The 26,576-nt window shown below is 44.2% G+C and overlaps 1 protein-coding gene across 1 annotated transcript in view; it reads right to left on the bottom strand.

Annotated features, from left to right (window-relative positions):
- Positions 1-26,576, bottom strand: part of RYR3 (ryanodine receptor 3) — a 1,933,484-nt gene that overhangs the window by 944,363 nt on the left and 962,545 nt on the right. Inside the window, exons 38-41 of the mRNA XM_078661960.1 lie at positions 23,090-23,227; positions 20,093-20,366; positions 6,863-6,977; positions 5,304-5,436 (exon numbers count right to left, since the gene is read on the bottom strand). Of these exons, the coding sequence (XP_078518086.1) occupies positions 5,304-5,436; positions 6,863-6,977; positions 20,093-20,366; positions 23,090-23,227 (660 nt within the window). The remainder of the gene's footprint in view (positions 1-5,303; positions 5,437-6,862; positions 6,978-20,092; positions 20,367-23,089; positions 23,228-26,576) is intronic.

Genomic DNA, 26,576 nt, shown 5'->3' with positions numbered 1-26,576 from the left:
TGGTAGATGGTGTTATGCATGGTGCCTATATAGGCGCCACCCTACTTCGCTGATTTCAATTTCTTTTCATGCCTTTTCATGCCTTTCCACACCAGGAGTGTGGAGCCACAAAGAGCACTGACATTGGTGTGGAAAACTGGTGACCTGAAAGGGGAAACATCCTTGTCCCTAAAAATCAGTTTGCAGAGCAGGGAGGATGGGTGGGTCATAAGGAGTCAGTGGCTAGATAGAGTCTCTACCAGATAAGACTTCTAGCTGCAGATTCCTTCCCTTAGAATAGATACCCAAGCTATACCTCCCAGGAAGTGGGTCTGGGAAACTCAGCCATACGAGAAAGTCCTGAAGGACCGAATGAGCAAAGTGCCTGTGCCGACGGACCTGACTGTCCAGACAATAGAGCTTCATGAATGTGTGTAGTAAAGCCCACATTGCTGCCTGCAGATATCAAGGACCGGAACTCCGCGTGCTAACACAGTGGTCGCAACCTTAGCTCTGGTGGAATGAGCACGCAAACCGTCAGGCAGATGCTTCTTGACCAATGCGAAGCAGGTCTTAATGCAGAGCATGATCTATTGTGAGATTGCCCACTCCTGCACAGCCTTATCCTTCTTCGCTCCAACATGCCACAAGAAGAGTTGATAGTCCACCCGGAATTCTCTTGTGCAGTCAAGGTATAAAGACAACGCTCTTTTTGGGTCCAGTTAGTGGAGTTGCTCCTCTTCCTTAGAGGGATGTGGCAGAGTGTAAACAGTAGGCAGTGTGGTGGACTGGTGTACATGAAAAGGAGTAACCACTTTTGGCAGAAAAGAAGCTCTAGTGAGGAGATTTAGCTTGCCCGGGTAGATGTTCAGGTATTGAGGCTCGGATGACAAAGCCTGAAGCTCACTGATTTTACGGGCAGATGTTACTGCTACCAGGAAGGCAATCTTTATGATAACGAGTCTGAGAGGACAGATGTACAAGGGCTCAAAAGGAGCACACATCAAGAACATCAGGACTAAATTAAGGTCCCACTAAGGCATGATGAAGGGGGAAGAAGGAAAAATATGTTGCAAACCTTTCAAGAACCTATGTACAATAGGGGATCAGAAGAGGGATGGATGGTCAGGCAACCACAGTAAAGTTGAGATAGAAGAAAGACAGCCCTTTAAATAGCCCTTTAAGATGTCGAGAGCAGAGCCCTGTTGGGCAAGGGAATGGATAGAGAGAAGGACCTGAGAGGGGTTAGCAGAAAGAGGGTCAACCTTTTTCTCTGTACACCATGTCACAAACTTGCTCCAATGCCAGGTGTATACCGTTTTGGTGGCGGAAGGTCAAAAGCTGTCAACTGTTGCTGCTCAATCTCCATGCATGAAGGTGGAGCGTTGACAGGTTCGGGAGGAGAACACTCCCCTTCTACTGCGACAGAGGATCCTCCTGTATGGGCAGGCTGATCGGAGGACTAACGGCCATGCTCATCAGCTCGGTATACCAAACTCTGCAAGCCCAGTCAGGAGCCACAAGGATTACTTGGCCCAGTCATTCCTGATCTTCTTGAGAACTCGGCACAGGAGTGGTATAGGTGGAAAGGCATAGAGGAGGCCTGAGCTCCACTTAAGATGAAAAGCTACTACGAGCGAGAGCCACCTTGGAAACTCCGGTGTGCAAGACAGCTGACATTGCGCCTTCAACGCCATTCCTGATCTTCTAGGCATCTTCTACTGAGTTTGGTATTCAGAGAGCCCGCCAGGTGTTTAACCACCAGGGAAATGCCCTGCTGTTCCAGCCATGTCCAGAGATGGAGGGCGTCTTGACAAAGGGTCCATGACCCCACCCAGCTGCTTGTTGCAGTGCCATATGGTGGTGGTGTTGTCCATGAACATTTGTACTAGCCTTCCCTTGATAGAAGGTAGAAAGGCTTTTAATGCCAGCCAGATCACCCAGAGCTCCAGAAGGTTGACCTAGAGTCCGGATTCCGCCGGAGATCAGAGGCCTCTGATCTCCACCTTTCCCAGATGGCATTCCAGGAGTGACACATCCGTCACCACTGTGAGATCTGGCTGGGGAAGAGTGGTCTTCCGCTGACCCAATTGTGGATCGTTAACCACCACTGCAGATCTTTTTCAGTTCCCTCCGTTATCTGGACCATGTTGGCGAGATTCCCCTGATGCTGCACCTACTGGAACTTTAGGTCCCATTGCAGAGCCTGCATATGTGAGCAGGTATGTGTCATGAGGCCATGTGTCCCAGCAGCCTAAGAGTCAGCCTCACTGAAATTCAGGCTAGAGGCTGAAACATCGGTATCATAGCCTAAATATCCTGAACTCATCATGAGGAGACAACTGTATCCAGAACAGCTCTGATTGAAGGGAGCGTCAGAGGGAGTCTCAGTGAATGCAGGAGGTCCACGGTAGTCCGGGGGTGAGAGACGACAGCCTGGCGCGAGCCCGCCTTTAATAGCTAGTCATCGAGATAGGAGAAGATGGCACCCCTGATCTTCATAAATGACCTGCAATACCCGAGGGCCCTGGTAAGACAAACTGAAAGTGCTTGTGGCCCACTGTGAACCCCAGGTAACGCCAGTGGGAAGGCAGGATGGGATTGTGGAAGTATACGTCCTGCAAGTCCAATGCTACCATCCAGTCTCCCGGGTCCAGTGAAGACAGGACTTGAGCGAGCATGAGCAGTCAGAATTTCTTCTTGAGGAAGAAATTAAGATGGCGCAGGTCTAGGATAGGATGAAAACCTCTGTCCTTCTTGGACACCAGAAAGTAGCAGGAATAGAAACCACGACCTACCTCTGAAGTCGGCACCTTCTCAATGGCTCTTTTGGACAAGGGAGCCATCACTTCTTGGCGGAGCAAGGTAAGATGTTCCTCCATCCGCCTGTTGCAAGCAGGTGGCATGGGTAGAGGGGTAGTCCTGGAGAACCCATCGGTATGATGTTATAGACCTCCAGTGGGCAGGTGATGGTGTATCCTGCCTACCACTTGGTGCCCATGGTGGTAAGAGTGCAAAACAAGAAGGTTTTAGAGGCCTTCGCTGGAACCATGAGCACCTGCACAACCGATTCCCATAGAGCATGGTAGTAACAGCCCTGGAGGCACACAGTGTTCACGCACTGCAGTGCCAGGCTGGTGGAAAAAAACATCTTCTTCCCTAAGGTTCCTAGCCTCTTGGATCCCCTATCTGGTGGGGTGGTAGGGAATGTACCAGTATTTACATGGGTAGTGGAGGCTCGGAGTAGGGTGTTGTGTGAGGAAATTGGGGTCCCTGTGTGGGGTGGTGGCGGTGGGCAATTGTGCTGTTCACAGGAGCCCATGTGCTAGGCTTGGACCAGGTCCCAAGCAGGACGTCTGTAAGGGCTTCATTAAATTGGTTAAGTGGGTCTGAAGAGGCTACTCCTGGCTGAAGCACATCTGTCAAGACAGTTGTCTTTACTGCCACTGAGGATAGGCTAAGGTCCAGGACTTCTCACCCCCATTGCAAATGACGTTCCCTCCTCCAAAGCCACAGTAGGGGGAGAAAGCATGCCGTTATCTGGAGACGTTTCTAGCCCACTGGCCTCCACCAAGTTCTCACACCAGTTCACGTTGGTATCTAAGGGCTGGTATTCTTCAGGGTCCAGTGACCCCTCCAAATTCTCCCCAAGTCCAAACCCATAGGAATAGAGCTTAGGCTCTGGCCTGGAAGCCATGTCTCCAGTCAGCGCTATAGTCAACGCCGGAGGACGCCCCTCTGTGTCGGAATCGGAGTCAGGGATTAAAATGGGGATGGCGCTGCCAGAGGGCACAGGCAGCATCGGGGAAGGTAGAGATGGTACAGCTGGTGCTGGTCTGGATCCATCTATTGATCCAAGGGACCAGACTGGCGGTGGGGCAGAGCTGCCAGCGTGAAATCAGTAGGGGCAAATCTTGAACCCCCGGGACCAAAAGGAGCGCTGATAGGAGTGGCATGCTCAAATATCATCTGCATGGCCTCATAAAACTCTTGAAGTTGAGTGGGGGTCACTCTGGCTCCCGGAAACTCGGAGAGATGCAAAGTTGGCCCAAGTACAGGCAGAACAGTGGAGCCTGCCCTCGAATGATGATGCTCAGTTGTCTCGTCTGAAGACCGCCACAGACAGAGCGTAGTCAAAGACCCCTTCAACTTTTTGCTTTTCTTCATTTTGTGGGACTAACCTGAGTTGGCCGACAACTTCAAATGCGACGAGGATCTTGGACTCTGTCCCCGATCCCTGGATATTCCCCTCGACCTGAATTGAGACCATTGTGGCCTCACACATCCAACAGCAAGGTGCTTGTTGGACCGCTCCCTCAAGGCAGTGCATGGAGAAGAAATCTGCACAGGTCTTTGCCTTGTGGTCGTGCTCCAGGCCAGAGGGAAACAAGATGTGAGTCTATCACCGGCATTTGTTTAGGACAGACTCCGCAGGGCTAGAAGCCGGCCTTCCTAGTTGATATCTCCCTTTCACACAAGGAGAAGAACTCTAAAAAAACGTCAACAAAACGTTGGAAAAGCACAGTCAATAAATTACTGACAGGGTAGCTCTTTCTGGATCTGTGCTCACAGGCGTGCAAAGAAAGAAAAGAATTGACAGCGCGCTTGAGTGGCACCTGTATAGGCACCGCACAAATCAGTTTTGGCGTGGACCATGCCAATCGGAGCCGAACGGCACCAGCTACCTGCACGCAGGAGTACTGCTCATAAAAAAGATTTTGGGATCCAGTCTGATGCCAGGGGATATTTCTAAGGTAATGTTCTGCGGCTAGAAGTTTCTATCAAATGCATGAAGCGACCTGCTGCCTCACATAAGAGCCTCCACCTCACTTCTTGAAGTCTGCAAGAAGCTGATGACCTGGCTTTTCAAGTAGTCCCACTAGGCCCTAGATTTGGCTAGAGTCTCACATGCCAGGATACCCTCCCGGGTGATAATGCATCTTACAAATCTGTATAACATAACATAAATAACACACAGGAGGCTGCACCATTGCCTTTATTCAATTGGCATCACAGGAAATACCATGTAAAACATAAAATTGAACACAAACGCATAGAACACAAACGCATAAAATGCCAGTCAGTCCACTGAAAACCTAGAGCTTGTGTGTGTGGGTGAACTAGGCTTTTGGACTTGATATGGGACATGTCTTCTCTGTGTGCATCATGTTAACCCAAACAAAGGCTTCAGGCTCAGAAACCCCATTCCATCAACATGCTCTTTCCCCTTCCCTATTTGTCAATCCTCCTCCACTATGAGTCAGGTAGATACTTGAAGACTTGTAAACTTCTCAAGCTTCACAGGCTGCACAGACATGACATACCTAGGCCAACACTACTGTTCTCCAGCAGGTAGCTAAGATGCTCAAACATGGCTTTCTGATTCTGTCGGCTGATCCGGCAGAAGTAGCAAAGGAAGCGACAACAGCTGGCCACCATCTTGGGGAATGCGATCTGCTGTAGGACATCAAGAAAGAAAGTAAAGATCATGTCAGAAGTTAGAATGCTCACAGTTCCTGCAATCTTACAGAAATACATGTGAGATTACCACTGTATGAACACGCTAACAAAGAGGCCTTAATTTGCCTTAGCCTTCAAGAAAATCATTAGCAAACATCAACAAACCTTCATAGCAGCAGAACCTCACCTTATTTCAGGCGCGCATTGAACCCCAGCTCATTTTAGGTGCCAATTAGCCAGGATTGCCTGGGGAGGACTGAGTGCCACGTTGAGAACACTGCTTGCCAAGCACACTTCTAAGTGGCATTGGCTCTTTTTATTGCTCAATGTGGCTTAATTAATAATCACATAGTCGCATGTGGAGATTTTGTTAGCTTGTTTGCTCTTGGGGTTCTTTCGAAGGTTTTCTCCCAATATTTGCTACGAGTGAGAGCAGCCGAGAGTTCAACAACAGTAAGAGGACTGCTCTATAGGGGTCTGGTGAATCTGTGCACAGCATATGAAGGGGGTGGTAGCTGCAGAAGCACTGTGATAGTTTCTGAGCACTTCTGGCACAAACAGAGCAAATATCACCAAAACTAAAGTCTGACCACGCCAGAGCAGCATGGTGCTCACTGGAGTATGAGGTGCTTCCTTTAAATGTTAAGCAACCTATGCCATACTGACGAAAATCACAAATACACGTTTGGATTCTTGGCCTAACTTTCATAGGAAGGTCTTTGAACCATATCAAGCTAATCACAAGGAAATATCGAGAAACGAATTAAATCAAATCAGAATAATTAATTTAAGAAAAGTTGTCGAATGAAAGAATTAACATAGAAAAAAACAGACACACCAGAGAGGAAATCGTTTGAGTGAGCTGGCAGGGCACACAGCAAACCTTTTGTATTTCCGTATGAATTCAAGCCACTAGAATCCCGGATATCTTGCATATTGCAATACCAGGACGTCTAGCATACTATTGGATAGGCTGTTGAATCATTCTTTATTTGTGATTACATTGCTTATTTTCTGTGTTTAGAGGGGTTCTTCTTGTCCTTTGTTGATTCGTTTCCATTTTATGAAAGTATGCTGATAATTTAGAAATTGTGTATCTTTGTATGTAGTGTGTTGCTCAGTTGAATCTGAACAGATTCAATTGTTTTTTAATTATTGTATAATTTTGGAATTTTCGCCATTTTTTAAGGTGTGTTCTTTTATTGAATGTTTTCAGTATAATTGTATTTGTACTGAAATTTTAACTATGATGCATATTTTAATCAATAAAAAATTGTGAACATCACATACTAGTCCGTGACCAGAGTGTTCAGTATTGATATGGAGTTATCCATACTGTTGATTTGTGCTTAGGTATCTTAATACATATACTCCTCCGGGGATTTTTCTCTTTGACTTCACACAGCAAACCTCCCAGACCTACCTGAGATTTGTCACCTCCCAATACATTCACCATCACCTCCATCACAGTTTCGTGCATGCCTAGCACACGCATGAGGTTAGGGTGCTGGTAGAAGACCTTGTTGTTCATGATGTCCCTAAGGTGACCAAGAAATAAAAAGAAAGGTTAAGTCACCTGTAAACCTTATGGCATAGTGAAAGAGCTAATGCATTTATGAATTGTCTTACCACAGCGAGGATTACCTAGGAATTCTGGAACAAATGTTTATGGATAAATTAAATGTGTGATGGCTAGTGAGTGGGTGTAGGAGTTTGGAAAGAGAACTGCCCTGAGAATTGAAATAATATAGTTGTATCAGCTCTGCTCATGTTGTGGTAAAGTCAGGCGGTCACAGTCAGGAGTCTTCTGTCATGAAACATGTTTGAACATTAGAAACAGAGTTCTGACCCCTTCCATTCTTATCTTTTTGCAATGCTGTGATTTTGAATAGTGTGTACCACATATTATGGCTGAAGCAGTCAAAACTAACACCACTGAATTGCACACATTCAATTAATTTGTGTTCTTAGTCCTTGAAGTGCTGCAAAAAGGAGGAAAGGGAAATATCTGAAAACAGTGATGTGCAATAAGCGAAAGAAGGGTTTGGTAAGCTACTTGAAGGTTATCTTTTTTCAGTGTTTACTTTTTTTCCAATACCACTGGGTATTTTACAGTGTTTTCCCAAAAATATTACCTATAGTGGTTATACGTGGTTATACTTCAATGGTACCAAAAATGCTGGAGGTCATGTATTTCCACTGTTTACAGCATACTTTTATATAATTTACATTCATAAAAGTGGGAGTGGGGGTACACTGCTTCCAATATGTCTCCAGGAGTTGTTCCTACAGGAAATTACCTGCCTATCAAATCAAATTCAGTTCTAAGTATAACAGGGACAAAAGGATAATGCTTCTGATTGCTCGAGTATATGCTTCGGTGTTTGCACGTTGACATCTATATCATTGAGTATCACCTGCATCTACACCGCAGGATATCCTATCAATCTGGCTTTAGACATTCTCTTACCCCTTTTACTTCACAGTCTGTTCTTCAAGTGCATTCCATTTCTGTATCTCTCTTCTATCTGTTCTCTCCCCCACCTGTTCAGGAACATTTTACATCCCCTTTTCTCTCTTCTCCACTATGATTTGTTGCCTCTATTTCCACAGCCTCACTCACTCACCCTCCCTCCAGTATTCTCAGGTTTCGTCTTGTGTTCCCCTCCCCTTTCTTCGTCCTTTCTCCAATTCTCCTTCTCACCCACCCTATTTTGCCATCTCTGTACCTTTTATCTCTGTTCCTTGTCAGCCTTTCTCACTCTTCTTCCTTCTTCTCTGTTTCTCCCGCTCTTCCTCTTTCCCTCTTTGACACACTTGTTCTCCCTCCTCTCTGTCACTAAATCTTTCTTCCTGCCTTTCCATCTCCCCTTTGTTTCTCTTTTCCATTTTCTCACTCTTTTTCATTCTCTATTTTGCCTTCTTTTCCCCTTATTCTTCTTTTACAAGTTTTCTCCTCTTCTACCTCATCATTATTCTCTCTTTCCCTTTGCACAGGAACAATGGACTTCTTTTTCTTTCAGATCCCCAGCTCCTTCCTTTAACTTGCAAAATATGTGTTTGTTCACTGCTGTCTGCATTTTGTCTCTAGAATATCAGTAGTCTTAAGGACCACCTTCACATACAGGACACATTGTAGTTTCTAAGAAAGGGTTTTCTCTACAAACTTAAACCCTTCTTTTGTGTGCTGAAACTAACTTCGGGCTGTATGCGTGTGCATCTGTTTGCTTGTGTTTAGGGGTTTAGCAGTGTCATCCTCTAAGCTGTGGCGTTAAGCAAAATGACAAGGTCCTCCTGCAGAATCTGATGAGGGTCCCCTGAGTCTCCCATATCTCACAGATATTCCTTGACCTTAGGCTCAACGGGGCCCCCTTAAAGCGTTAGGGGGCGGGGGGCTGGAGTGGTGTGGCCTCACTCTGCATTGCAGGGGCTGCAGGGGTTTGTGTTACGACCCTACCTCTAAATGTGCCTGTATTATTCACTATATTTAGAAGGTAACTGAACAGAGCACACACGGAATTTCTTTCTTTCTAAACCAAGGAGAAATTCAAAATGTAAATGAAGGTGGCCCCTTGCATAATCAGAACAAGAATCGCATATGAAAAGCAAATCTTTCACACACAGTTTTAGTTTCCCAGCTTTTGTGATGAGGGCACAGATTGCACCATGAAGCAAACTAAAAACGAAACCTGCGTCTCCAAATATCATAGTGTTCTTGTCCATGTCCATTTTGCAGAGGGAGCCGTGAGATTTACTGAAAATTAAAATAGCAGCTATGTGGAGGTAACTGCAATGCATCCACCTTCAGAGCGAGCACTGACTTAGAACCTCATCTGCTGCAGAATGAAATAGAACCTCGCCATCGGATGGGAATTCCAAGATCCTCCTGTTTGACGTCTTTGAAGTAGGAGAATGCCAGCCACACACACCTGATGCTTGCGAGTAGCTCTCAAGGCTGCACTCTGCACACATTCACCACCTCGTCATGGGTAGACCTTTGGGCCTGATTTAGAGTTTGGCGGAGGGGCTACTCTATCACAAACAAGACAGATATTCCATAGGCCTGTCCTATTGTTTTATGTGTGGAGTTCTCCGCCCCGACTGCAGAGTTTCTGTAGTAAAATTACTATTAGTAAAATTGAACTCGTAGTTTGTGAATATGAAAAAAATAGTAAACTTAAGCAAAAGTGTAAATTTACTATTGTGAATTAGGCACTTCGTTGAACAGTAAGCAGTGGTCCGGGGGACCACTGGCACCACTTCATTAAACTTCATGTTCTTGAGAAATGGGCAGCATATAAAACATGTTTGCTTTATTTAAAAGCAATCACAGACATGGTGGCCTGCTGACCCCAGATGGCTACCATCCCTGTGATGGTCTCCAATTGTGGTGAGGCACAATTTGTGACTCGCCTTATTAATAATCACGAGGTAGGTTGGATTGCAAAGCACTAAGATTCAGAATTTTCAGAACTGGCCTATTAGTAATGAGGTCAGTTCTTAAAATGCTTTACGTCAATTTTTAATGCAACATATCACTACCCACATCGCACCCCCAACTGCATTCCTTTTCGCAAACGAGTTGGTCTGCAAATTCATAGTTTGCGAATGAGAATAGTACATTGGGTCAAGTGTCCAATTCCTAAAAGTGCTGAGTAAATCTGAAAGCATAAAAAAAATCTTTTGATTCATCTAAACTACCAATTGTATGACAGTCACAAAAAATAATAATGAAAAAGTAACCTTACAAGAATCATAGTGCAGGGCCATGTAGAAAACGCCACATTTCCATGCAAATGCATAACCTAAAATAAGCACAGTCCATATCAGTAGCAAAGCAGCCTGCCCATTGCTGAAAAGGCATTACAACATGTTTTCCCAAGTTCTCATCATCTTGCCTTCTGCCCCATCAAATATATTGGTGTTTGGATGTTTTTCAATATTAGTACTAACACCTAGTGGGTGTGACAAAATATTGAGAAAGCCTGTGAATCTTCTGCTGATAATTTTACGTTTTCCACAACTAAGTTCAATTTAATTGTACAAAACGGTTTTGTGAATGAGAACTAAACAGATTAGTTCAGGATTCTAGACATAATGTTGGACATCTGGGCAGCATCAAGCCCGTCTGGTGAGCATTCATTGTGTACTTTATTCAGTTTAATTTAGGAGAAAACCATAAAAGTATATATGGTGAGCATTCAGCTGTCTACAAGGAAGAACTGTGATGGCGATGCAGTGGCCTACAAGAAAACTTGGTGAATTTAGAGATACTATAATTTCCCTGACTGCATGCAGGGTCATAGCAGACGTGTTCGCCTGTCAGGAAAGCAGTACTTTAAGAGGCACATATCTTTTAAACAGCTTCCTGATTCCCTGAAAGGCCAGTCCACCTCTGGATAGACACTCATAATTTTCAGGACAAAATGGAGCAACCATGGGGTGATCCTAGGGCAGAGGTTCGCTTCCAGCGCAAATCCTCGAGAAGCCCCACCATCGAACACCCCCCTCCCCCAGGCTTGCGATAGAAGCCCTGGACCAGTCCTGTGTCCAGAGGGTTTCGTACAGGGAAGGGACCTCTGGGGACTGAGCTAGGCTATCCGGAGCCTCACACCTGCAGCGGCCCTGCAGGGCCAACGAAGAGCCGCCGCAGTTGTAGTGGGCAGGGGAAATTCCTGCGCTGCTTCCGACTACGTTACTGTGGTGGGTCCGCCACCTTCTGGCCCCCCTCCCCCAGCCCTTGGTGACATCACAGATCCCCCGCGCCACAAAGCTGTTTGGCTCTACCCTTCGGCATCGCTGCCTCGCTTGTAGCCTAAAGTCTGTCTATGCATGCCGCTGCGAGGTGGCCCCTAGATCTAAATGAAGTGCACCAACCCAGCATGTCGCTGGGTGTCCCTAAATGGGAAACCTCTCTACTCCCCACCTTGCGAATAAGACTGCAGCAAGCTGTACTTCGGTCCTGCCACCGGGGGAAAGAGAGGGTCCTCGGAGATGCTCTGTACACCTCTGCCCCACTGGAGACCTCAGTGGTTTGCACTGCCTTATTCCTGAGGCTCCACCAACCCTCCTGCACGATGCATGTGGGTTCAGGGGGGCTTTCCCCAGTTTCACCAACTACGTGGGCCTTTCATCGACAGTGAAGAAAGACCTCAGAATGGGAGAGCGGTGGCCATCTTTGGTCAGGCACAGTCTCCCCTACTCCTTTGTGCAATTCGATGAAAACTATGGTAGAACTGCCCTAAATAAATCAATAACCTGACAGACATCTTCGAGGTGGAAAATAAAAACTGTAGGAGGACTACATTCCTACCCGCCCTTCAGAAGGAGTAAAATATATTAAAAAAAACACTGTAGGCCTTGCACACACCCTACCTACAGTTGTAGGACTGCAGCCACTCCCCTCAGGGAAGGCCACAGAAAATGAGGAAGGACCACACATCTCCATTATAACCCTACCTCAGCCAGATGCTCCACAAAATCTGGGCAGGCATGTTGGAACCCTCTTGTGATCCTTACAGTGACTATTTATTTATCTCCTAATGTTCTACATCAATGACTAGAATCAGCAGCAGAATCTCTTCTACTCACTATAACATAACATGTGTATTTGTAAAGCACACGTTCACCACTACGGGTATCTTGGCGCTGAATAACAGATGTTTGTTGTTACCCAACTCAATGGTACTCATTTTATCGACCGCAGATGGATGAAAGGCTGAGTGGACCTACTGGGATCTTAACCTGTGACCATGAGGTCAAACACAGGCCCCTGCAGCAGACGTTTTAGTCCACTGAGCCACCAGACCCAGACAATGCTTTCGCCAACACCCTGTGACCAGAGACTGCTACCTTACTGCACAAGATTTGCATGAAATAAAATGATATGATTTTCATAACTTGGTACTGTACCCCACTTTTAACTTGAAACAAAATTATTTGCAGATCAGAACCTGGTACTCTACACCTGCTTTTTATACTGTACCCCTGCTTTTTACTTGAATCAAAGTCTGAGTGTCTACCACAACTATATGCACAACTATATGCACATCTATCAATTGATTTTGCCTTCCCTACGCTAATATTTTGCCTATATCCAGTACAACACTGTGCTTTCACTGTTATGGAATGTAGAAACTGGTATACTCGGGGACTCTATGTGGATGCAAGCACTCTTCTTTCTACACGGCACCTCCTTCTCGGTACGATCACCAACCAGTAATGGTCCACCACCATGTTCCTGGCGTCCGGGGAACCCCTGGCTACTCTGACAGCCTAATCTGCTGATACTGCAGTAGTACCTTTCACCAGTGAGCCACCGCAACTCTATCATGAAACGGCACAGACCTCATTCTGCATCGAACTTCCACGTAATTTCTCCAAATCGGCAAAAAAAACAAAAAACACGTTTAGTGTGTCATTGGAGAAGATTTGCCGTGCTGCAACCTGGAAAAGTGTGCACATATTTACTCTGCATTATTGCCTGGATCTGGCAACAGAGTCAGCAGTTGGTCAAGCAGTATTACGAAACCTTTTTATATAAGGTAAGCCAGAGGTCTTCAAACTTTTGTCGGCCGAGCCCCCCCATCTAAACCTTTTAAACGTCGAGCCCCCCCACCACCACCTGACAAAAAAGTTCTGGAAGCTGGTACTCTGCATCATTGACGACCATTCCCCCCTGCAGAGCCCAGGGTGAGCGGTGGGTTGAGTGCATAGTGATCAGTGTGAGTACATTGTGATTCCTGTGTGTGCAGGGTGAGGGTGAAAGTGAAGGGCGGGTATGAGGAGTGAGTTGTCTGAATGCAGGGTGCATTTCCAGACACAGTTGGAGTAACTCAGCATGTCCTTGAGGCCTGGCATAGGGTTTCAGATATTAGTTAAACTATTGCTTTTATGGCATTATTCAGGGTCCAGGGGTCGAGGGTGGAGGAAATAAATATTGTGCTCATCCTGCAACAAACCTCCAGTCTTGCGATTAGGGTTGCCAGCTCATTATAGTGATGTCCCAGGCGGTACAAAAGTAAGCAGTCCACTAAAGCTTATTTTCAGCACTTATCTGTGCATACTTGGAACAGCAAAAATAAATAGAAAACATTTTTAATTGTGTTCTAAGGCTGCCTGAATGATCTATGACTTATAAATAAAAGGAACAACGTTTGAAACATCACATTACAAATGAATACATACTATTTTATGTATAACCCTATTTAGTGTCAAGACAAGATCTTTGCAGGGTCTTTAAAAAACACATGGCTGGCATTTTTATTTTGGTAACCCTACTTTATATTCCCTGTTCATGAAATGCATTCTCACATTAAGACAGTAAAATGTAAAGATAGGCAGAGTGGGGGCACAGGGGGTACTTGAACCAGAAAACAAACAGCCTCTGTAATCAGTTCACAAAGGTATGTAAATATGCACAGCCCCCCCCCCCCCCCCCCCCGCATATTGTGTCAGCCCGGATTGAGACAGCCTCCAGGGCACACACAAGCACCTGAGTACTTCACACGTCTTTAAAAGACCATTTACGCATTAAAGAGAGGCTTTGTTGTTTTGTCACCCCTTCTAAGAGCCCCTGCATTTCCACTCCTCATTTGCTGGAAGAATGTCTCCCCACCCGAAATTGTTGCACCTCTGGCCTTTAAGACCTGTTACCCCAGACACTCTCAGGCGGGCCCCAGGCAGCTGGAGCTGCAGCAGCCTGGCTGAGACACACGGCTCAACTCACTCCTGGAATCAACAAAAAAAGATGAAGGTGGGGTGAAGTGCGCGCCCCCCTGAAGGGATGCTGCGCCCCCCCAGTGGGGCGCCCCCCACAGTTTGAAGACCGCTGAGGTAAGCCTATATGATAAGAGTATTTTAGTTCTGCTATTGTCATGTTCTTTATTGCAAATAATTATTTATTGCGTATGTTTATGACTTGCTCTTTATTGCAATCGACGATGTGTATATATATACAGGCCGGGACCAGCCGTATTTAATCCATCACACAAGTTTTCCCCAACGAAAGAGCCAGCACACAAGTGAGTTCTGTTTAAGGAATTCATTTACTGAAGGCTGCTGAAATGACGGGTGAAACAGATCACAGCTCCAAATTAAAACAAAAGCCTGACGCGTTTCGTGCCTGAAGCACTTTCTCGAAGGCAATGTTCAAAAGTTCAGCACAGCCACAGGTGCAACTTAAATTAAATATCTGAAGTCCTGCCCCAGTGGGCGTGGCCGAACACACGGCCTCCTGGACTTTGTAGTAGCATTAAGTATTGCTCCAGTGAGCTGGCACGCTGTCTCTGTAATGAAATACTGAATCCATACCCCAGTGGGTTGCTGTTATTTCACTTCCTTCACGCAGCTCGTGACTGCCTCCAGAATCCAACACTTGTCTACACATTGCACATGCCAGGTGACATGCACAGAGACTGCATCGCAGCGGAGCTCTTTCACGGCCGGGACCAGCCGTATTTAATCCATCACACAAGTTTTCCCCAACGAAAGAGCCAGCACACAAGTGAGTTCTGTATAAGGAATTCATTTACTGAAGGCTGCTGAAATGACGGGTAAAACATTTCAGCATTGCATTGGTTTGACTTGGTATCTTTTAGAATTTTCTTATGATACCCACCATCCACTATGCTTCTGAGTATTTTTTGCTGCTAGCTATTCTGATTCTAAGCATGTGAATCTATGAAAGATACCCCAATACTGGATAAGAAAACGAGTTACTTACCTGTAACTTCAGTTCTCCAGTATTGGTATCTTTCATAGATTCACATGCGACCCACACTCCTCCCCGGAAAGGCTTACCTTATCAGTATGGCATACTTACTGTCACTTGTGCTACGAAAATCTGAGGGTTTGCCTCTCTGTGGGGAAGGTTCTAGGAGGGTGCTGCTACCTGATTGGCTGAGTTCCAAGTTTAGTTCTTTTTGGCAAAAGGACTAAGATAGGCTAATGCAGTGGTGTTGCTGTCAATAGTAGCCTATTATGTAATGTTATTATTACTATAATGTATATGTTTTATTGTACTGCGAGACTCCCACCTCGTCGGCGTGGATGATTCTAAGCATGTGAATCTATGAAAGATACCCCAATACTGGATGAGGACAAGTTCCTTCGCTGTAATCCGTGTTGGGAGAATCTCCATTGAATTCATAAGCAATCCTCTCTTCTCCCCAGTGGAGGAACAGAAATGGAGTAACTGTCAATGACAGGCATGATGTGATATTGGTTGTATATTATCAGTCAGGCAATATGTTTATTTCAGAATATTGCGCCATAAAACATGCAAACATAAAAGACAGGCCATTTTTGCAATTACATAAGTAGAAAAAGCAAAACGTTTTATCATTAAGATCAATCCGTTATTAAAATCATCATAAAACATTGTTAGAAACTCCCTAGTCTAAGAATCTATGCTGCTTAGAACAAAGTACATTTTGTACATGGATGTGTAGGAGTAGGATATTATGGCAGATGTACTTATTTTAATGTTGCAGTCGTGTTAAAGGTACACTGCTTGTCGTAATTCCTGAGTTACCGCAAGGCAAAGACGTTCATGGCAAATCACAGTTTTATCTAGTTTAAAATAGACTTAAAAAACTACCAAATTAAAAGTTAAGACCATTCCCTTTCCTTATATGGCGACTGAAAATAAATAACTGCTAACTGCAAAAACTATGTAAGAGGACATGTTGCTCCTCAGAATTCTTAGCGCCTCTAGACACCTTCGTACATTAAGATATTTACATGGGGGTCTTACATAGGGGTTGTATCCACTTCCCTCTTAGTTTTTTATATGCGTGACAGAAAAACATTACATTGGGTACTGTTTCATTCTGTAGCTTGGAGCATAGGGTGCATGTAGACGTACTATAAAACCTCCCACTAGCAAACCGCGAAGCTATAAACAATCATAGTTCAAGTGTGTCATAGCGGAATTTTAAGTAAAGTGATTTTGCTAGTTGCTTAAGTGGTAGGTCGAGAAAGACCTCATAGCTGGGTGTATCCTTGATGGAGAAGAATTGTTGTGTCAGCCTGCCATGAGTAGAGGAGCTGTGGAGGTTTGCCTGGAAGAACTCCCAGTAACTGGCTTTCAATTGTGGTTTGGATGCGACTCCCAACAAACCAGAGTCCATCCAGAAGTGGCAAGGTCCTACTTGTCAAGCCAATAACGGATTTATTTAAACCAAGGGAATGTAAGGCATGTGCCTAGGGTCACCAGTTCTTCTACTGCCTTCCGATATGGACACAGCTCCTCGGTCATCCAAAGTCTTACTCAATATAATAAGGGTCTAAGTTTAGCTGGATCCCCCACTCTTTTTAAAGCAACATCTAAAAACGTAGGGATTAGGAGAGTGCTTGGAGGGAGGTGGAGGAGCAGGCATACAAACTTGTTTTTGCCCATATTTCAGCCCTACATAGAGCAGTGGATTGGGCATTTAACTTATTCAGTTCAAAAGCGTGGAGGACTGCCCTTGAGGTTACCCCCTGATATCTCCTATAAATCACTGAAGCTTGGTACTGAATCACTGCTCTTCTCTTCTCGATATGGTGTAGCCATGATAGTTTACTATCAAGCATTACTCCCAGAAATTCAAATCTATGTATCTGTTCCAAGCTTTCATTTGACAGGGTTAAATGTTGCTTGAAAACCTTATGGAGTAGGACTGCCATAAACTTTGTTTGGGAAATATTGATCTCAAGGCCCTTGGCTAAGCAATAAGCGTTGAGGTTCGCCACGAGTACCTGGAGGCCCATGGTAGTCTAGGATACAAGGTAGGTATCGCCTGCAAAGAGTTGTGCGGGAACCCTCACCCCATCTATCTTTGGTGCATCTATATTCCCCTTTGATAGTGCACCTACCACATTGTTGACATAAAGGTAGAATAGGTTGGGGGATAGAACGCAACCCTCCCTCACACCTCTACAGATTGGAATCTTGTCAGATAGTTGCCCCCAGGGACCTTAACGAATTTGGGCATAGTTGTTCTGAAGGAGATTTGTTATTTACCCAACTAATGTTGCAGGCATTTCCAGTTTCTTTAAGTATGCCCACAACAGCCCTCTAGGAACAAGATCAAAGGCTGCACTGAGATCAACAAATGCAATGTAAGTATGTCCTTCTCCAAAGGATAAGCAACAGCCTTAAGACTTAATCAATGGTATTGACTTTCGGTCTAAACCCTGCTTGATATGGGATCATAATTTCCCTTCACTGAATCCACTCATTGAGCTTATCGATAAATTATCTGGCATACACCTTGTGGGCAGTATCCAGGAGGTTATTAGGCCAATAGTTCGTCAGAAGCCCCTTATCCCCCTTTTTAAAGATGGGTATAATTTCCGCGCCTTTCCATGTGTCTGTATAGGGGCTCCCTCCGCTACAGCATTAGTCAAACAATTTAAATATGGAGCCCATATAGACATATCGAGGCAGTATAAATCGCCTGGGATTTTATCTGGACCTGGGGCTCTGCCCTGTTTGATTGAGGCTATTGCACTTCTAGTCTCCTCAATAGAGAAGTAGGGTTTAGGGAAGATGTCCTCTGAAGAGACATAAAGATATGGTGGAATGTCAATAGGAGGAGATTCATACAGGCAAGTGAAGTGTTCTATCCATACAGTCGGTTTAGATGACACTCTATCTGAGGGTTTGAGAACCTACTCACATTAGCAATACTTTCCCAAAAAGTGCATTGTCCCCACTTTGGCAGCCATGACTAAATAACACCAGCATGTATCCTCCCAGGCTCTCTTCGCTTTTTTGGTTGTTCTCTTACATGCCCTTCTTAAATTCACACCTCCTTTTTAATGCAGTTCTCATTGCCTTTTTTTGCATCACAGCATCCTATTGTGTACCACAGATTACTTTCCTCACTATGGAACATGACCAGGTTTTTTTTGGTGGGGTTTTAGTCAAGATCTTTTTCAGGGATATTGCCTGGGTAGCGTGTACGTCTGTTATTTTATTTTTTATAAGTATTGGCGTAGTTGGAGCAGATAAGGTCAATAAAGCCTTCATAATGACTTGAACAATGGTATCTTGATTTGCTATCACTGTTGAACATTTAATGAACCTGCGGTTGTTTGCCATTAGTGGATTTATAAATTCTGGTACTGGGGTACTGGGAGGTGTTTAGCATGAAGAGGGTAGTGGTCACTCTTTTCTCCATGATCATTGCGAAAGTCTATCAAACTATCCCACATTGTTACTTTAATTAGAACAGTCTAGTTTGGATACAGATGGGCCTTTCCTAAAAGTGGGCGGGGGTCCCTGTTTGTCGGAGAGAGACCTTCCATTACATGCTCTCAACCCATTTGTTGCTGTAAACTAGACTACTTGCATTGGTGCCACAGTAGACTGAACACATTTCTTGGTATTAAAGGCAGGTGTGCCCCAGCTCTCGTCTTCCTCGTCGAGCAACATATCATACCCATACACGGGTTCAAGATTTATGTTGAGGTCTCGTCTTGACTGCTTGGTGATAAGGATCAATTGAGGAAACAGAATGTTGTAGAATATCCAAGGTAGGTGTTTCTGCACCCTTGTTCCTTGGCCTACAATAGACATTATAAATGTACATACAAACCTCCCAGAGTAGTGCATTTTTAGTCCAAGTATGCCAGCTGATACAAGGTCTAAGACCTCAATAGCGTTATTTAAGTTGATTCGAAACTAGCAGGCCCCCTGATGCCCTACCATGGGCAGATAGAAGAGCGTTCACATAAAATGTGGTATATCCCAGTTTGTAGGCTGGCCCAGTGGCCCATGGTTTTTGAAAGATACAAATGTCAATGTCAATGCAGACGAACTGGATTTGATGACTGCAATATCCCAACATAAAATGTTGTTTATTCCATTACAGTTGGCTCCAAAGCTAGAACGTGAACTCCCCAAATCCATATCTCTATGAATACCAAGGTGAGGACAAGCTTTGAATTGAGAACAGGGCTGGTCTCCTTGGCTCATAAAGGGGGGGGCAGAAGTGAATATTTGAATACTTGCATGATCATTGGTTCATATAGGGTTCCTCAAGACGTCAAGTGCTATATTTCCCAGTGTTAAAGAGAAATGCCCAATACTATGATCCGCTTCTATTATGAGAGGGTTGTATACGCTTTATATAAAGAACAGTTACATTTTCAAGCTTTCTTTCAGTTGCAGCCTATCCAGTTTCATTGATTTGTCTAATTTTTCTCTTTACAAAAGGTAGGTGAAAGAGTTTTTCTTCTCACTATTCTGTATTTAGTGGCCTTTCTTTTTAGATTTGAATTGGTGACTTTGGTAAAGAAATGTAAATGAAACTTGGCCACTATACCCTCAATATGTTTAGAAATAGTTTTAGTTATAAGAAAAAAAAAATGTTTTAGTGAAAGGTCTATGTTAGTTTTAAAAGTCATCTGGGATCCAGCAAGTAGTGGGGGGGGGGGGGCTCTAAAGTGCTGATGAATATGAATAGATATCCCCTGTGGTGACAAATGTTTTTAGCTGTGACTAGTGCCTGCATTTATGGTCATTTATAAGTATTGACATTTTAGGTCTATATCTGTAAACAAGCAAATACAAACTTAGGGAACAAAAATGAGCACTGAAGGGATATCCATTCAGCAAACAGAGACGATAAGTGGTCAAAGAGGTGTGAGGAGGATTCCTTACCCTAAACCATGTATCATTAGCACTTCCTCTTCTTTACCCATCCGGACACTCAAAAGAGAACGAATTTGGCCCAGGGAGTCTAGAAGGTTAATGGAATCCTGGACTGAGGCAGCGCTGATCGTGTAGGTCTTCCTCATGGCCCTCAGCTGTTCCCCAATACCATCGTACTGTCGACGCAAGAGGCTGTACATGAGTCGCACCAGATCTGGGTCCTGGAGATGGTCCTCCTGTGCCCAGTGTACCATGGTCTGTGAAATAAGCTCTTTCAGTGTTGCTGTAAGATAGGAAAATAGAAAAACAAAGAGCCATGAGGATGCGTTACAGCAGGACATCAGGGTATAGCACAAACAAATCCCATCTGAGGAATGAGGCCAGTTTGAACTGCTACCAGCAGGGACAACTAGAGATGAACTGGAGCAATGATAGTGACTATTATATAGCAAATTGATGTGCTTTCCAGCTCTATCTAGTGATACATGTTATGGTATAATGACTACAAAATGCAATGCAACTTGTTTAATCTATGACGGGCAGGCTGATTTAAACCTAGTGGGAAGCAGGAGATGTGATCTAATGGTTAGGATGCTGACCTTTAGCACAATGAGATGCTGTTTAATCGACTCACAACTGAGAGACTCTGTTCATATCTGTTCTTCTCCTTATGTCTTAAGTTGTAATATATATAATGTAAATATGTGCAATGTGAACTATATACTATATGCACTTTGTGTATTACTCAACCAGTGCCTTCTTCGAGTCTCTCGTCTACCATTCTGCCATCAATGACTTAATAATCTATCACTGTGTTACAGTGCGTCACATTTCTAGTAGAACTGCTCAATTAAGAAATAAATATGTTTTTAAGAAGGCTTGGAAAAAAATTGTATGAGACACGTGGGTTCTCAATATCATCAGGGTCTGCTATTCGACCAAATTCAACTCTCTGTCTCCTAATTCCATCCTTGTCCCTATGCTTTGCCAACAGAACACAGCCAACCGGACGTACCTGTGAAGGTTGTGTTGAAGTTAGTTCATAAAACAGATGTTGTTCTAGTCCCAAGTACAGAGAAGGGACTGGGCATATCACTCTGGGGTCTTTGGCTTAGAAGGCCTTGGTTGATTACCTCATGATCATAAATACGAAGAAGAGTCAAGAGTTTCATACCATTTAGGGATTTTATGATAGAGCACCTGCAGGTAATTATTCCATTAATCAATCTAGGAGAAGTTCTGGGGCCTGATTTAGAGTTTGTGATAGGGGTTACTCCATCAAGAATGCAAGGGATATCCTGCCGGCCTTATTACATGTGCCACTTATAATAAGGCAGATGTGATATACGTCACGTTTGTGACGGAGTAACCTATCAGCCAAACTGTAAATAAGGCCCTTGATGTCTGTAGTTCTTCAGAACGCTTATCTGCAATTTTAGTCAGGAATCCACACCAAAGAATCCTAGTTGTAGGCGTCTAGTGTCAACTTACAATGCAGGTCCTGGCACTTGGCGTTGACTCACCCATAGTCTTCATCAAGTCTTTGGCTCTGTAATGGTGTGACACAACCCAGAACTACACCTAAACCCATATCAGAATGGCTGGATGATTCATGGTTTCCCCAGCACGAAGAAGAACACGGAGTTAGACATATGTGGCCATTCTTCACGTGGATATAAGAATACATACAAAATAGCAGCAAAACAAATCGATCCTCCAAAATCTACTTCAGTGCCCCGGGATTGTCTCTCTTTGGTCTCCAGCTTTGTTTATGGTAGCAACTATAATTACTCATATGTGCTTGCCAATGTCACTGGAGCACGAATACTTTTATTTCTATTGCTCAGTAAGGCCTTATGCGTCAGATCCTGGTGCAGTGTCAAGGCGTGCATGCTGCTGTCTTCACAATACTTTACAATATGCAAACAAACAGTGTATGTAAATACACTTACAGCCTTTTCAATTGCAAGACCATATTTCTGTGTTCAGTCTGTGGGATCCCAGGTATCTCTGCACGTGCCCCTGGACAGTGACAGCTGGAAGTCTGGGCTTGGCTGCTATAAGCAAGCAGCTATTTTTTCTTCCCAAATGTCAGTAGTTCTTGTAATCTGAGCCCTGACATGAAGTGTTATATTAGAGCTGGGCAGAAGCCTGAGCAGGGTAGGAAAGGGTCGAGGTGGCGCAGGCTGGTATTAGGAAAGTCTTTAGCTGACACTCTAATAAGGTGCTTTTTCCTATTAAGATTTACTTTTAGACATTAGCATGGATCATGGGGGATTAACCTTTGGTTTTTAAGGATTACTGATAGACTGGAAGAGACCGACTGTACAATTGCTTGACGCCATGATAGAGTAGTCACTCTGGATAGCAAGCCTCTTGGATCTACACATGTGAGATGCTTCCAGCACACTGTGCATCAAACACACAGGCTGCCTAATAGGACCAATGAGAAGGTTTGCCAAAGAGCTAATTGGTTTGAAAGTGTGGTAGCGGGGAGCAATTTATCAGCCTCTTAGGGAAAGATTGTGCTGTACAATTTACACATTTGTCTCCAGGCCTGTCTGTCTCTGATCTGATCACCAAGAAGAACTAAGGACTGTTGCCATGATGCCAGTATCAAAGCAACCATGGCATCGGTTATGAACGGAAGAAGATGTCGGGCATGAACAGAGAGGAACATATTCAGGGCTGCTATTTTATTTATTAATGCAATTTATGGGTCAGGACTCTGTTGTATTGCTTGTTTTACATATGAAACTCTGTCTATTGCCTAAAAACCAATGTTCTCCTTGAAACTCCATATCATGTCCGTACTCATCTGACAAGTGTGTAAGATGTATCATTGGGGGTTAAATATACAACTGTATCAAAACAGGACCTGTATGCTGCTCTTTATACCATGAATGGAATGTGCCGCCCCCCAACTCCCCTCCCCAGTCTTAATGGGGTCTTCCAAGCTTGGATGCCAAGAGCGAGAGGACTGTCAGAAGTCCTTGTGAGACTTACTCGGGATGGGCTCTTCCTCCTCAGCAGGGTCTTTCTCTTCAGTCATGGGTCGACCCTTGATTTTGTATATCAGCGACCGCAGCCGCCCAGACCATGAGGTATCTTCCTCCTCTTCCTCTTCCTCCTCCAATGGAATGCCTGAAAGAAGACCACGATGCCATTCAAGTCAAAACAACACTGTTGCTTCCGCCCATGCACCATGCAGCTGTGAAACAGGACTGGCTAAGGGGCATGTATTAAACATTAAGGCCCTCAGTATGAATCAGGCGGAGCCGAGTTACCCCATGGAATTCCCTTCTGCCTGATTCCTAGTGGGTTGGTTTTTCCACACCTGGTTTCTCCGAGTGTGGGAAAACCAGACTCAAATTTTCCCTGCTGTACTCACACAAGGCTTTGGCTGCAGCCAAGCATCAGTCCGAAATTTTCTTTTGACAGCTGAGAATACAATCCTCCCCCTGCCAGAAAAAATACCTTTCCTCCATTACTAGCCCCACCCCGACTTCCACCCCACCCAGAAGTCCCTGCATATGTTTACAATCTGCTCTGAGATGATGGTAAATGTACATGTTAAACCCCACAGAACTAGAAACCCTGTGTGGTTTTTACAACCGGAAAAAAGCTTCCACACTTTCATTCCCCATTTCTTGGGGTTTAACTTCTAAGTACATGGCACTGGGTGGAATTACTGCATTGGAATGGTAAACTTATCCCTTCAGTACCATGCAACTTAGAATGAGGGACGAAGGACCTTAATACGATTATTATGCTATTATCCTAGCTCACAAACAGCTCACTGGCAAGCCAAGGGCTCATTCTACAAGGGGTAAAGCCGCATTATGGCTATGCTTACAAATTTACCTATTCAAGAGATATGTAAAGCAGCTACATGGCGGTCGGTTCACACCTTTGCCTGCCATTACTGCTTAGATTCTGATACTCAAGCGGATGCTCGGTTTGGGCAAGCATCCTTGAGGAATTTATTTGGATGATTGTAATATTCAATATTTGCTATGCAGGTATTCGTCCGCTGGGTTCAGGGATGGGCTTGCTACTCAATGCAGTGCTTATGACTATTGATGAGTATCCCCTGGCAGAGAAGGATAAGTTACTTACCTGTAATCCTAGTTCTCTTCCAGGGGTATACTCATTAAAATCATAAGCAACCCTCCCTCCTCCCCGAATGAATACCATGTTTTATTACGGAATATATTTTCACAATGTCGAAAGACCTGGCCTAACTGTCACCTGTGGGGTATGATGGGAGCCTGGAGGTTCTGGAGGCACAGCGCCAGTTTTTTCTTTGAGTGTTCTATATGCAGCCTTTCTAGACTAATCTGCCTGCTATCACCTTGCCTTTTTCTGTGAAAATAGAGGCTGTGTTTTCTTCAAACTAGTTGAGAGTACATTTTCTCTATATCTTGGAAAAGTTATTTATATGATGTTTTTTTCAAGTGAAAAATACAATGCAATATTGGCATATTTGAGCCTAGCTTTGAAGTTGAGGCTGGCTGCATATGCATATACATGTGTCTATATTCTAGATATATGCATATTATTTTATATATATATATATATATAAGACATTTGAGGTGAGCAGATCTAGAGTGTCACTGGTGTTGAGAGTGCTCTAACAGGTGCTGCTTTCCACCTAAACTTGAGAACTACCCAGAGTTCTCTCCATCTTTTTTGCATAATGTATGCGTCACTCTATGCCTGAAAGGGTTTTGTTTTGACTTAATACTGGGTGCTCCCTTGTGTCTGGACAACGCAATACCTCTCTCAAGAGCTCTAATTAGAGCGAAACACTGTGTCAGGGGTTGCTTTTACTCATTTCAGGTTGGCTTGAGTTGGTATTTTACCAATTCAAAGCTGTAATATTGTGCCTGGAGTGATAAATGGCTTTTGTCATTTTACAGCTCGGCAAGGACAGCACTGTACTAGTACTATGCTTAAAGACTTTGCTGTATAAATGGCAAAAGACTTTGTCCTTTTCTATCTCGGCGTGGACAGCACTGTGCTAATCCTATGCTTAAAAACTTTGATAGAAAAACAGACATTTGAGGTGAGCAGATCTAGAGTGTCGCTGGTGTTGAGAGTGGTCTAACAGGAGCTGCTTTCCACCTAAACTTGAGAACTACCCAGAGTTCTCTCCATCTTTTTTGCATATATATATATATATATATATATCTCCTAAGTATATATGGTTATATATGCATATATTATTGTTAATGCTCCGGGGTCCCCGCACGTGGGCTGGACTAGTCAGTGCTTATGACTATTGATGAGTATGCCCTAGAAGAGAAGCCAGAATGTTTCAAATCTTAGTATATGATGGAGCTCAGACATTTTACAATAGACCTGAGTGTTGGAGTTCTTGCACAAGAACCGGTCTGTCATGCAACCCTAAAATGTCGTACTTTCATCCATGCTAGAAGAATTGCTTTGTGTAACACCTAGCTGTGACTAATGACAACAGGAATGGAATGTATGAGGAAAAATAAAGTTACTTACCTTCAGTAATATTCTTTCTGGTGGTTACATTATCTCCCACCTTTTAAATATTGCATGTGATAGACTGGATTTGGACACTTTTCATAGCTCCACTATGCTGGTAAGTGGCTCTAGATCTGTGTGAGTTATTAGAGGGAGTATGCAGATCTATAATGCTTCAGTGAAGTATGTAGAGATTTACTGTACTATATACTATGAGTGAACACTACTCCAAAGTACTGTTTTGCCACAGTTATACCTCAAGACGAGTGTGACACCCATATTATAGTCAATCAGGAGCCTAAATGTAGACCTGACATGACATATCTGCACTCCTTATGGCTTTGCAAGATTTATAAATGTTCTATGACATAGTTTCTGATTACATTCAGGTCTTTAAATCACCCACAGGGCCACATTAATTACTCTGATATCTGGAGGATCAAATGCCACCTCACATACTAGGGCAAGTTAGCCAGTAAATAGGTCTGCTCTGGGGAAAGGAAAGGGTGGGAAATGAAACCTGCTTGTGCTAACTATTTTCAGACCTCACCTGGGAAGGCTCAATACCTCAGAAACAAAGGTGGGTAGCCAGACCTCTAGAGCCATTCAGAGGATGGCTGCTCTTTAAAGTTTTGAAGAGAAGGGACCAGCAAGCTCTGTCAGTTGGAGGCAGAGATTAGGCTCTCGGAGGATGCAACAGACCACTTGATGGCACCATCTTGGAAATTCCCAAAATGCAGTGCAGGGGGTTTGGGGGCAAGAGTGGAGTGATGATGTGTTACCCTCTGATTGGGTAGAGGTGCTTAGCTTCTAGAAAACTGTTCACTCCCACTTAAACACCCCTGCACGAGGGAGAAACCTTTGAGAACAGTCTGAATTTGGGGGAAGCGATGTCAGAGCAATGCCCAAATGTAGGAGGGAGAAACACTTGACCCACTGCAAAGATGAACTCACTGATGTCTCTTTTCGGTTGGCAACCAGGGACTAGGGCTTG

Source organism: Lissotriton helveticus, chromosome 9 (assembly GCF_964261635.1).
Source record: "Lissotriton helveticus chromosome 9, aLisHel1.1, whole genome shotgun sequence".
NCBI classification, from domain to species: Eukaryota; Metazoa; Chordata; class Amphibia; order Caudata; family Salamandridae; genus Lissotriton; species Lissotriton helveticus.
This window is presented reverse-complemented; position numbering and strand designations above follow the sequence as displayed.